Genomic DNA, 13163 nt, shown 5'->3' with positions numbered 1-13163 from the left:
GTTGTTAACTCAAATATTTTTGAAATAAGATTTATCAATGCGAGGTCCTTTCGTTCAATGGTCCCTTGCAGTAGGCTACCGTATAGAGCTGTGGCGGCGGTAGTTAGGCCCACGACTAAAATGAGCGATGGTTCGATCAAAACGTTCAAAAACTGTGCTTCACTGCTAACGATTTCAGTTCTTGAAAGTGGTTTGTTTTCAACGTCACGCTTCATTGGTTGGCTGCGGGAAAGGTCTATTGGGCGTCAGCCAAAAAAGCGCGCCCAACGCGAATTTTTGGCGCCTGGAGAAATCAAAAGTAGCTTCTTTCTTTAGGTTTATTTTTGCGTGTCATGCAGTAGCTTCGAGAGGGGGGGGAAGTCGGGCCAGTTTCCCCCCTAGCAAAATATTGTAAAGGAAAAACGAGTAGTTTTTTGCTTTTGCACTTTTGAGGGGGGCCCATTTTTAGTACTAAAGTAAAAATATACCAACTAAATAATCAACAAATTCTTAAATGAAGTGCGTAGTTCCAAGTATTTCTCAATCATTGTAAATGTCACTCTCGATGTTTCTCATCAAGAACAAATCATTTTCGTGTTAAGGTGGGCGATGTTGAACAGATTCAAGACGTAAAATCTGAAGCTGAAATGATTTCTGTATCACTGAACGGTTTCGATTGTATTGATAGTGTCAACTTGAAAACTGGTGCTGTCTTAGCTAAGCGGGAACTATTTTTGCTTGACAACTGAACGTTAACTTCAAAATCTGCGTTGGCCAGGCATAGGATGTTGTATCCAACATAAGTTATCTGGGAAAGTTAAAGGTATCAGTCCAAGCACGATTAAAGAAAGTAAATTCTGTATATTTTTTGTTTATGGATCATCATCAGTCATTATCTCCGCACTCCGCCTGCAGCAGATTGCGCATCAACATGAGTTATTTGCTTCCTAGAGTGGCGATTTTGAGCCAGCTCGCCCAGTGTCGTCAAGTGGAGTCCGGTCCATGATTGGATGTTGTCTTGCCATCGTTTTGGTTGTCTACCACGTTTTCTTTTTTCTTCTACTTTGCCTTCTGTGCAAACTTTGCTGATTCCGAATTGTGATCTTTTAGTGTGGCCGAACAGTTTTAAAACTTTTCATTTTATTAACTTATTGCTGCAATTGGATGTAATTTTGTCATAGTTAAAAGATCTTCTGTTTTCGTGTGGTCAAGTAGCCTTCTGTTGGTCATGCTTCTCATGATGTGATTTTGGAAGGTAGTGAGTTTTTTCTTTATTTGAGTGTTTTGTTTATGGATGTTGTTGCTTAAATCTAGTTGGAATTCATAATGTTGCCTACAGACTGCGTTGTTGAAATGTTTTATCATTTTGGAGTAGTTGATTATCTGTAAGCTAGTGGCATCTTTAAAGTGCAACTGCACGATTGAATTAACATAGGCTAGAATCCATTGCCAAGACATCTGGAACCTGTTGAATAACTCACTTCCTTACAATTGAGGCCCACAGTCGAGAAACCGACCCTTTTCTCACGCTCTCTAGCGCTTCTCTCTCACGCTACCTGGAAGTAGCAAACTCGTCAACGCCACCTAGCGATATGACGTCAGTTGGAGTCGAGACCAAACTAGCTGAGATAGGCTTGGTTGCTACTGAATGCGCAAATTTATAAGGCATCCATAGTGAAGACGCATCTTTCAGCCAGCATTATACAAATTTAGTTGTTCATGCTTGTGTGCCAGGAGTGGTTTGCGAAGCCCATCGCCGAAGGCTAGTTTCGTAGATTACAACAGCCAAACTTGGTTATATCGAAAATATGTTGTATTGTACGGTATTGCAGGACATAGTAGCCTACAGTCGACTATCATGCGATAACGCTTTAGCATTCATTGGGACTGTCTTCGGCGGTGTTGACATCTCCGTTCTTTAAAAATAATCTAGATGAAGCTAAAAAAAGACCAGAATAAGCCAAATTGAAGCAGAAATAAAGTAAAAGAATAAACCAACATACAATACTGATGATAAATCGCATTGCGACACACAAATCGAAAACAAACCAAACCAAAAAACACCAAATCGAAAAATAAAAATAAACGAAACGGTTGCAATAAACCAGGTTAAACCAAGACTAAAATGTTAACACTGGTCTTTGGAACCCAGCATAGTCTCCATCGTCACTGGGATACTTTCTGCGGATAAATGACACAATGCAGGATGGCAGCACGACTCTGTTGGATTTGCCCAGAACTTCTCCATCCAACAGCCACTCCAGCACCTGCCTATAGGCGTTAGGCGACCAGCCTGAATTGCCTGGGAAATGTAACAGCAAGTCGTTTAATAATGAATGGAACAATTACGCAACCAGCTCTTGAAAGGCTGTTGAACAATGAACAGTAAACAAGCTCAAGTGAACTCACTCATAAGAAAAAGAGATGCCAATAGAAATGTAAACCAAATAGCCTACAAGGCGATGAAGGAATATACTTTATATACTGGTTCCACCCATATGCAAATGGATATGTTTTAAGAGCATACTAGATATGCCGGTTATAACCAGGGCCGGATTTAGCTGATGGGGGGCCCGGGGCACTTTTAGATCGGGGGGCCCCCGTGCAAAAAAATTTTTTGCGCCTATGGCGCGAAAAACCGTCTCTACGTCTACAGTAGCATTAGTCCAGTACTGCACAGCATTTTGCAGAAACTTTAAAGGCCAAACGGAAAAAAATAACACAAAATCACATTTTTTTTCACATAGGGGGGCCCTTCAAAAGTCGGGGGGCCCGGGGCAACTGCCCCCTCTGCCCCCCCCTAAATCCGGGCCTGGTTATAACATGCAATTGTTACACTACTAAGGTAACTCCACAATACTCCACCAATCTTTTTGACTATTTTATTTCAAATATTGCTGCCCTTCAATTGTTGTGTCCCACGACTTCTCGGATAGTTCATATTCAGATGACAGATAGAAAAATGAAGAATGAGCAGATGCATCTCTATTTTTAAGTGGGGTAGAAGATGCAACTGGCTTAACCGGACTGGAAAGCAACATTGTTTCAGTGTTCGTGCCCACGGTATTTCGTCCAAACCACGTTTGGGTACCTGTTGAGAACTAATGCTGTAGTAGTGGCACAATAGACTGTTATGAGTAGTTGTAAATAAGCAAAAAGAAACATTTTAACATTGACTGCAGAATCAATCAAACTTTAAAAAAAAGATAGCAGATAAGCACTTATTGATAGGTGACTCACCAACAGATCGCTTTGTAGTCTGCTCCTGTTTTAATGAAACCTGACAAGCCTTGGATTGGAAAGATGCTGTTTCACACTGGGTGGAAACATCCGAATGACTCACTTGAAAACTCGCAGCTAACCATTTGTTTGTCAACATCCGCATTCCGCAACCTCCAATACCTAATATGTATTGTAAAGTACACTTTGCTTTATTAACAACCATTTTTTTTAAAAAAAAAAAAAAAAAAAAAAAAACAACCATTGAAGATTATAACGTTTTGAAATTGGTACCATGCCAGTATTAGATGCACTTGAATTGTACATAAGAGATTAATGCAACAGCATTATGCGGTGATTTTGACTACTGGGTAATTTACAAAAAAAGAATGAAATATGATAGAACGATAAACCCTTCGGCCACCACCAGAGATAAAGGAGGAGGACGTCACCCCTAACTGAATACAAGCAGCACATTAAATTGAACCTGTAGCCTATATTAATTATGTTGGTTCATCAATTCAACAATGCAAGGCTACATACTGTCATCTGATCATGCATAGCAACGTCAATGGAATCTTCAGCAGCAGTCGGCACAGCTTGTTGAGATGCAGTGGTTTTACTTTTCTTGGTCGAACCCGCACCCATTTCATCATTCATGGCCTACAAAAAATTGACAATTAATATCAGATTACTGTATGTCTCACACACCTCCTGAACACATATGAAGACCTGGGTAGCACAATTGTAGTTTGAGCAACATTGAATTATGATCAGATTATGAATCCCACTAGCTACATTCTGTAAAAGTTAGGAAAGAAAACAATCTGGGCATCAAATTTATATAAAAAATTGCTAAGCCACATATTCTGAGCCAAAATTTGTTAATCCCAATTGAGAGATAAAAGGTGTTATGTCAAAGTAAGTACCGTAAGCAACACAGTAAGTTTTGCAACCTTGCTGTTTTGCAAGGTTGTGATCTGTTGTAATTAGACTATAAGAGTGGTACCGGTATTACATAACTACTTAATCGTTTTGAGCAGATGGCACATTGTATGTTCATAAAATTTAAAACAAGTAGGCCTAAAAACATTACATAGGATATGCAGCTTATAGCTTCTATTGTGTAACTACAAACCTTCACAATTGTCCGCTTTTGCATTCGATGATCTCTATCCAGCTTAGATGCAGTAGCATCAGACGTACCGGTAGCAGAAGTACATTTTATGGTGGGAACAGCCAAGCCCGCAACCAGGGGGGGCATTGGGGGCATTTGCCCCCCCCAAAATTTTTTGAAAATTTTTTAAGCGTTTTATGCAGTATGAAATGTAGGCCCTACTATACGTCGTACACGTACAGCCCATACTGTAGGGTACCCGGACATTTTGTCGAAAGGACATTTTGCCGAAAGACATTTTGCCGAATAGACATTTTTTCGAAACTCATTTTGCCGAAAGACTAATTGCCGAAAGGACTAAATGCCGATTAGACAAATTGGCGAAATTATAGAATTCGGTAATTAGTCCTGTCGGCAAAATGTCCTTTCGGCAAAATGTCCGTGCACGTACTGTGGAGTGTAGACTATCGAAACCGAAAGTAGGCTACGCTGGTTGGAAGCTATGCTAACAATTTTGTTCGATAAATTAGGCTGGCATCCTCATTATCTGTTTCGTTAGCGTAATAGCGTATACATAATGTCAGCATCCATCATCACCATAAAAAGCGTTTAAAAACAACTAAATAATTCGAGATCAAAAGCAGCTGCGATAGCGTGGTGAATAAGCTACTCAGTTGGGCTTAGGCATTTGTAAATCTGATTTTAAATGAATTCTTGAAAGTGAAAGGCCAGCAAGTGCGATTGATGCGGTGTCAGCAATAGAATCCCAAAAAGAGTTTTATCCAAACATTTACAAACTCTTGATAATTTTGGCTACACTTCCAGTCACAATTGCTTCTGCAGAAAGAACATTTAGCTGTCTACGACGCTTGAAAAGATACCTTAGAAGGACTATAGGGCAGGACAGGCTTTCTGGACTAGCTCTCATGCAAATCCATCGTACTCAAATTCCAAGCGCGGAATTGGTGTTAAACGAACTTGCCAAATCAAGTAGAAAGTTAGACATTATGCTCTAAATTAAAATGTCATTTTGCATTTGCAAAGTCAACTTCTTTGGGCCTACAAACATAAAAACTTGTTGAGCCAACAAAACGTTTCAGGATTGTAATTTGTAATTACCGTGTTGAGTTTATTCATATGTATCTGTTCGTTTATGTTGATGGAAATATATGTTATTGATTAATTTATGACTCCAGTCGTGCCGAATGCCACCGATGTCGTCCCCTGGACATGTCGTCCCCCCGATGTCGTCCCCTGCCGATGTCGTCCCACGTCGATGTCGTCCCTGTTGCCAGATGTTCAACTTTCACCCAAACTTTTCAGTATTCACTTTTTTTGTCCATTTAAATGTAGGTAAAAATTATGGTTTTTCGAAACGAACTTATTCAAATCGAAACGAAATTTTTGCTACCTTTTTCTTTTGTTGGTTTTGTTCCTGTACTTTATTGTTAAATTTATCATTACTGTTTTACTCGTTACAATATTGTTCAACTTATCATCACTTATACAAAGAAAAATAAAACTGAATTGAAAACAAAAAAATCTTTCTTGCCCTGTTCTGATTCTTCATGAATTTCGCATTGCTTTTTTGTCCGAAGAACATGGATTTCATGTTCTTGCAATCAACACTGTGGCGTAGCTAAGGGGGGGGGGAACAGACCGCCCCGGGCGGCACGTCTGGGGGTGGCACTTTAAGACTACGAATTTTGATTATAATCTGATAAAAAAACGCATTTCATTTTCACATACTTTTTCTTGAAGGGGTGGCAAAATCTGAATCCGCCCCGGGCGGCACATTTCCAAGCTACGCCACTGAATCAACACTCAATTTCTTTTCATGAACATTTATTTTCACATCGCTAACGTAGCCCACTGCAAATTGGTTCGTTGGTTTTGAATCTTTATCCTCGGACTGACAAAGCCTTGATTGGTTATTCCTGGCAGTTTCGCATACTTGTAGAGGCTCTTGATACAGGGCCGGTTACCAAGATTGGCAGAGTGAAGTTTTCCGATTGTTGATGTGTTGTTGCTGAGAAATTATTCCATTCACTAGGGCCCGCTGAATGGAGAGCAGTCCTGAAATGCGTTGCTCAAGCGCACATCCCGAGCGTCGAGCTTGCGCCGCGTGATCTTGAGCCGGCGCATAACTGAGCTAACGGGGCGGACAATAAATAAACGCAATAAATGGCGAAAGTAAACATATCTAACCTACGACAAAAAACACAGAAACAGCTAGCAAAAACATTAACTATGACATGCAACAAGTGTGGTCCTACGTTATCTGATAATGTAGATTAGAGATGTGCTCAACTGTTACTTTTTAATAAGTAGCCTACTTTGAAAATCTGAACTGCTACTTTGAAAGCTAAAACCATGAAAACAGAAAAAAGCTAGGCTAGAGTAAACCTCAGTTAACGTGTGACTAAAAAAAACAATTGTGTAAACCAGGGTGGTCCAAGACTGCAAACATGAAGGGCCACATTAGGGTCTGAGAAAAACTCCACGGGCCGCATAGTAAGAAATGATAACGCGTTGTTGAAAGTAGAAACGTTGTTAAATAAAAGCTTAACTGGGTTCCGATTTTGAAATTATTTTCTATAGATTTCGATCTGTTTTAGCTATATTCTTACTGTTAGGCTTGACTGGGCTATTTTATGTCTTGATTATCATTCAAAGCATTACTTTTTTGCATTTGGCCTATTGCATGATAGCGAATCCAAGCAAAGAACATAGCGCTTCTGCTTAACAATAATGTTAAAAAAAGGTGCCACGTTACTGCACTGCATCGATGGTTCGCATTTGTTTTCTATATAGTCTATACTGGTTTCTATAGAGTCCGCCTTGTTCGCAAGTCAACATAGGCCTAGTACTAGCCTACTTAGAAAACAAAGCTAACTGTTGTAAGCGGACAGGTATTAGCTTGAAATTTATGCTATAGGCTAGGTCAAGATATAAACACATAATGACTGCAAACTAATTTTAGAATTTGCTCTTCTTCATTTCTGTGATGGTAATTTTCCATTGATAACGTATTTTCAGACACACAATTAAACGGAAGTGAACAGAATTACAAGCCACATTTTTACGACTTCGTTCCCCTAGAGGCCGTAGCACTGCAGTGGTGTAGCTTACCTAGGGTATGGCAGGCATGGCTCGAGCCTTGGGCGCAAAAATCGGTTGGTAAAAAATAAAATTTGTGAGTTATACTTTCTTCAAAATCTAATTTGCGCCCAACAAACATCAAAAAGGGTCACTCTTTACTGTAGCCATTGTCAAACAATGGACGTTGAAAAAGCAACATTGTGCCTCTCCTGGCTCACTTTACGTTCAGTCAGCAACAATTGGAATCAATCAATCAATGGTTTATTTGTCAGTAACAGGAATATAGTACAGTAGGCCTACATGTTGGAAATATGCAAGTAAGATACACAATGCAAAAGTTACACAAGTTTCCATACCGACAGGGAGACAACGAGACGACCTAGTCATTTGCCACCCTACGGAAATGACGATTTTGCCATTTAAAAATTGGAAGTTTAGTAAAGTCGCTAAGCAGCGATTAGTTGAAGCTTAGAAGTAGCTCCAGTACTTACTTATTCATTTTTATAAGAATTTATAAATCCAATCTGTTGTATGACTTCAATTTGTCCTGACCAGAGCACTCAGTCTGTTCTAGGAAGAAATTAGCATTGAAGTATTATTGTGCCTATAAGCATCATTATGTGAAATTTTGAGACCAAGAATTATGCTAGGTATGATTTTTTTACGTGCTGTGCTGGCACTGCCTAGCACTAAGCAGTCTGAAGTTTTGAGGTTCATTGACAACTTCACAAGCTGTGCTTTATAAATATACGGTACCGTACTTTTACCTAACTTCCTCAAGTTGTCAAACGGATAAAACGAACGCAATTCTTAGTAGCTAGTAGCCTACACACCAATGTTGGGATTGATTCGCTATCAGTTTCTTCAATCTCTAGTTAGCATAGGCTATAACCCAACGGTTACAAAACCCGCCGACATGCCAACAAATGTCGGCGACAAATTAAATTAATTAATATTAGTTTTTGAAAAAATCTGCCGGACTTGGGTCGTTTTATTTTTATCCACAGTTATCAGACAAAAATACCCCTATCTACAGGTCGGTCACCGCCGGTTGCATCAACACAGTGCTCTATTGAGATGAATTTTTAATTAAGTTGGCTAGGCCCACGTAAAGAACTACGAAAACATTTTGCGTATGCCTAGGCTATATATTGTAATTATCGACCAAGGATTTTTTAAATTTAACTTTTACTTGCCCTTTTAGACTCTGAAACAAACCAATACAAAGAAAAAGGAAAGTGGGGCTGAAGGGCGAAAGAGACGAGACTTGCAAGCAGCAGAAGCTGAAAAGTCAAGCAGACAAGCTTATGTCCGATTGATTTTGTCCAATAATTCACTTGGTAGTAGGCTACAGTAGGCTATACACACACAGCGTCAGATGAAAAAGTAATAAGCCGCGTTGGCTAGTTTTTATGTTAGAAATAACTTGGAAAGGCGCAATAGCGCAGCATTCTATCAAATTGATTAGCTCTGCAGAGAGATCAAAATTTGCATGACGAAACAATCTCTCGTGACTGCCTTTGAACATTATAAAACGGCAATAATACATTGATTTATTTTCTTCACGATTTGTTCATAAAAGGCTTGTATGCAATATATAACTTAAATTGTTAAAAAGGGCGCACATTTAAACTTTGCCATGGGCGCCATTTTGCATAGATCCGCCACTCGTAGCAGTGGGCTACCGTGTCCGTAGGTTATGTTATTTTAAAGAAATAATAATAAATAAACAAACTGTTTACTCGTCAGCAACAAAATAATTAACCCTGGCTAGCGGACATTTGAAAAAAAATTAGCCTAGAAATTAATTTTTATTTTTGAAATTAAAATAATTTGTTTGTTCATCTGAACAAAAAAAAAATTGTTTGTTCATCAACTAATCCCACAAGTTGTACCAAACTGAAAGAATAACGTGAGCATTGACGCTCGAGCTGAAATGCAACAGCCCGCCGCATTTTGAAGTCTGTTCGGCAGCGTGATTCATGATCACTCACTGGAGACGACATGGGCATTGACGCTCGAGCTGAAATCCAACAGCGCGCCGCATCTGAAGCTTTTTTTTGCCGGCGTAAATTATTGCGCGTCCCGATGTATGAGGGTACGACATCGGGGGTACGACATCGGCAGGGGACGACATCGTCGCCACCCGTCGTGCCAATGCAGTTCGTAGCCTACAGATGTTGTATTTTATTTGTAACCGACTGAACACATTACTGTGATATCGTAATTTTCTTCCTTGGGTAGTCATAGCTAAATGAGAAAAGGTTACAAAGGCTAGTTTCCTTTAATGCTGTACTAAACAAAAACGTGATTGACATAAGTTATGACCACTAAACCGTAGCATGATAGTGCCACACACTCTATCAATGGGCGTGGACATTTACATAAAAATGTCACAATGCATCTTTTTAAAGTTTGTTCTTTTATAAAAATTAAATGCCCCCCCCGAAAATATTTGCTGGTTGCGGGCCTGGGAACAGTAGATTTCTTCAGAATGTAACGTTTGCAAAATCCCATATTAACTTCAAAATAATTTTCAAAATCCTGCTCAAGAAAGTGATTTGAGCAGATAACACTGGTAGGGAAGGGTCCATTCCATTTGCGGACTTGATGAGCAAACTTGCACCAGTTAATTTGCAAACGTTAATTGTTAGGGAAGGCAAAAAATGTCACCTTTGCACCAGAAACAAATTTTGTGTGATAGATAGAGCAAATTTTCACCATTTTAAATGTTTAGCTCAGAACTACAATAATCTAAGAAACGAAGTTGCAAGAGAAATGTTTTGTTTTAAAAGTTTTATATATTTGAACTAAAGACTTGAAGCTTACAAGAATGTCACATAACATTGGTTAAGATGTACCGTACGGTCCGTACCTTACCTTGCCTATGACAGCTTTGGTCTGTCCCTTCACCAACAATTTCAATGGATAAGTCAACAGACCTGGCTTATTTTTTTCAAACTCGAGATTGCAAAGAGCCTATACTACCTGTCTTCACATAAAAAGCACGTGCAACAAGATCGAAGCAGCGAAAAAAAACTTCCTTCCTCTCTAGGTCTAGGACAAACACAACTAGCTAAACTAAAACTAGTAAAAGACTTGTAAAACCAGTTGTCGCTTCGATCTGACTGACTCCAACTGACGTCATAATCCGCGTGTTGCGCAATGCTGGCGGAACGTGGCCAAAAATACAAGCGCGTGGAAAACCGTAGTTTTGATAATTTTTATTGAGATAATTATAGCCTTAAAAAGTAAGGGCGAGGTTGGTATTTATAGATTGAAACATGCTCTTTCAGATAAAGTGCGGTCAAAGTCATCGTGCAGTAGCACTTTAAAGTTATAGCCCAGTCAGAGGAAAAATTCTGAAAAATCTAAAGAATCTGCTGTCCTATCATCTTGCAAAGAAAATTGATTTCGAGAGGGTAATCAAGGCGTGGTGCAGTCAAAGCCAATGCTTTACAGTACCCTTTTGCAATTGAAGCTCTAAAGACGTTTCTTAAATGCACCGAGTTGGAACCAACAAGAGCTTGATCGGAAGCTGAGTCAATGGTAAAGTAGCCTACAACTAGCAGTTTTAAATTTGTGACTGTTTTTCGTTATGTGGATTACCGAACGGTCCTAAACAAGATTCACTGATGAATTTAATGAAATTAAAGGAAGATGTAATCTAAGTAAGAGAAAGCTGAGAAGAGTAGGCTACTACTCGCAAGCTAAAATTGCAGTGGCAATTATAAATTTAAAAGAAAATGATTTTTTTTTCCGAGGACAGAACGCTTTTATAACTCCACTTAACTAGCTGAATCATTCGAAGGAAATGTATTCTACCGTAGGCGGGCAACACTAAAAGGCGGAAATGCGGAAGGCGGAAATAAGCCGGGCGTGAAATGTCGTATTGTCCGCAGAAGTAGCGATTTAATGCCGATGTAGAAAACGCGGAAGTACGATCTTGGCGTCCATATTGTTTAACATAGCGATAACTTCATCATGAAAGAATGAAATGTTGCAACATGGAAAAAGGCGGAAATGCGATTTTTAACAGCAACTCACCACCGAACCTACTATTATGTTGAAATATCATTGAAAGATATTGTTTAGAAGCAATTGTGAGGTCATTAAATACTTTGACTGTTTTAATTCCACAGTTATTGGAGTAAATTTCGAAATTTAATGGAGTTTATTGAAATAGGAAAAAGGCGGAAATACTATTTTTAGCCACAACTCAATACCGAACATTTTCTTATGTTTAAATATCATTGAAAGATATTATTTAGAAGCAATTGTGAGATCATTAAATACTATGACTGTTTTAATTCTAAAGTTATTTCGATTTATTTCCGCATTTCCGCCTTTTAGTATTGCCCACCGTAGGCTACATTGCAAAAGATTCGATAGTTGTTGGAATTGGCAAACGTATCAACAAACTCAAACATATCTTCGATGAGTTTGAAGTTCCATGAAAATTTCATCGTATGTCTGTTGTGCATTTGCGGGCATGTGGGACAAGTTTAAACCATTTGTAGGCTACAACAATGACATTTTTCAAGACATTTTGGATGAGTTGGTAGGCTACTTTTGACAGAAAGCCACACAGCAAACTTCAGCTGCAAACCATAAGGAACCACCCCATAATCTCTACACAAGGAATCATTGATTGCAACTTTCGAAAGGTTTTTTCAAATAGTTTTGTGATGACTTTTTTTGTGTTCCGGTAGCTACCTCCAATTTTGTGATGATTTTTTTGTGTTCCGGTAGCTACCTCACTAAAGCCACGTTCTCAAAGTTGCGCTTTGAGAACGTGGCTTTAGCAATTACTGAAATTTGTAAAAAATTGTTTGCGCTCCGGTAGGCCTATGACTCAAAACCGATTGAAAAACCTAACTAGGCAAAGGCTTATACACGTTATGCATCAATTCAGACGTCACAAAATTTTATCATTTGATGCTGTGATCCGAAAAGTCCAGAAAGGGTTGAATTAAATCAGGGATGTCCAAGGTCTGAAAGTGAGAGCCCTGAAACGTTTTTGTATGGCCCGCGCCTGTTGTTGTACAATGTGTTATTTTTGGCCTGCAGACACACAAAAATCATATAAATTCAACTTGCAGTTTTCAGAAAAATTATTGTGGCTGTTGGCCCGCGAAGATTTATTATCAAATCTGGCTCGCGTGGAAAAAAGTTTGGACACTCCTGAATTAAATGCTTGGTTGAACTATTTTCGTTGCCTGTAGGTTATAGGCCTATTGTGTCTTTACCAAGCTTTCTAGACAAAATAGTTAGCCTCAATGGCATTTTTGCTGCAAGTGTAATCCAGTGATTATTATGATTGTTACATTGAAGGAAGTTCTTTTCATGCTGAGGAAAGTAGGCTAATTTCAGCTTAACACGAACATGCAACGCAATATTTGCTAACAAATATTATGGGGCCCATTTTTCGTATTGTTTCCCGACCAGTGCTGAATTCTCTCAGAGGCCCTGGTGTCATGTAAGCGAAAGTATCGAAGAGCAAGTAGGTTCATCGCTCTCACTTTCAGAATTTTCCACGGGCCTGAGTTTTCTTTCTTACAGACTACAGTAATACCAAAACTTAGCAAATTTTGCTGCATCTCTCTGTAATAGCCTAGGGCTAGGCTACTGGTATCATCTAATTTTGTAACCAACTTTGCCATCAATATTATTCGGAGATCAAAGCCAGACATTGTGACATAATACTTGAACTAAGTTGTGCTTGATTAGTGTAGAAGTACGGATA

The 13163-nt window shown here is 39.0% G+C and overlaps 1 protein-coding gene across 3 annotated transcripts; it reads right to left on the bottom strand.

Moving 5' to 3' along the window:
• Window positions 1-1512: 1512 nt before the first annotated feature.
• Window positions 1513-10508, bottom strand: LOC145774619 (uncharacterized). 3 transcript variants are annotated; one of them, XM_082585902.1, is made up of 5 exons: window positions 4337-4603; window positions 3742-3861; window positions 3220-3381; window positions 2881-3070; window positions 1515-2281 (listed from the first exon to the last, which is right to left on the bottom strand). In XM_082585902.1, the coding sequence occupies exons 1-3, from the start codon at window positions 4469-4471 to the stop codon at window positions 3352-3354; spliced, it is 285 nt and encodes a 94-aa protein (XP_082442028.1). In that variant the 5' UTR covers window positions 4472-4603; the 3' UTR covers window positions 1515-2281; window positions 2881-3070; window positions 3220-3351. The 3 variants fall into 3 exon arrangements, with proteins under 3 accessions (XP_082442027.1, XP_082442028.1, XP_082442026.1); XM_082585900.1 differs by lacking the exon at window positions 4337-4603 and adding an exon at window positions 10298-10508 and having other exon boundaries at window positions 1517-2281; XM_082585901.1 differs by lacking the exon at window positions 2881-3070 and having other exon boundaries at window positions 1513-2281.
• Window positions 10509-13163: the final 2655 nt, after the last annotated feature.

The sequence above is a fragment of the Aplidium turbinatum genome, chromosome 7 (assembly GCF_918807975.1).
Source record: "Aplidium turbinatum chromosome 7, kaAplTurb1.1, whole genome shotgun sequence".
Taxonomy (NCBI): Eukaryota; Metazoa; Chordata; class Ascidiacea; order Aplousobranchia; family Polyclinidae; genus Aplidium; species Aplidium turbinatum.
The sequence above is the reverse complement of the archived record's forward strand: the minus strand, read 5'-3'. Positions and strand labels throughout refer to the sequence as shown.

Excerpts from the sequence above, each read along its gene's own strand:
- LOC145774619 (XM_082585900.1), bottom strand. The coding sequence starts at position 3,364 with ATGCGGATGTTGACAAACAAATGGTTAGCTGCGAGTTTTCAAGTGAGT. Across the intron at positions 3,071-3,219 it reads GACTACAAAGCGATCTGTTG|GTACCCAAACGTGGTTTGGA; the intron begins GTGAGTCACCTA and ends AGTTCTCAACAG. Across the intron at positions 2,282-2,880 it reads TGGGACACAACAATTGAAGG|GCAATTCAGGCTGGTCGCCT; the intron begins GCAGCAATATTT and ends TACATTTCCCAG.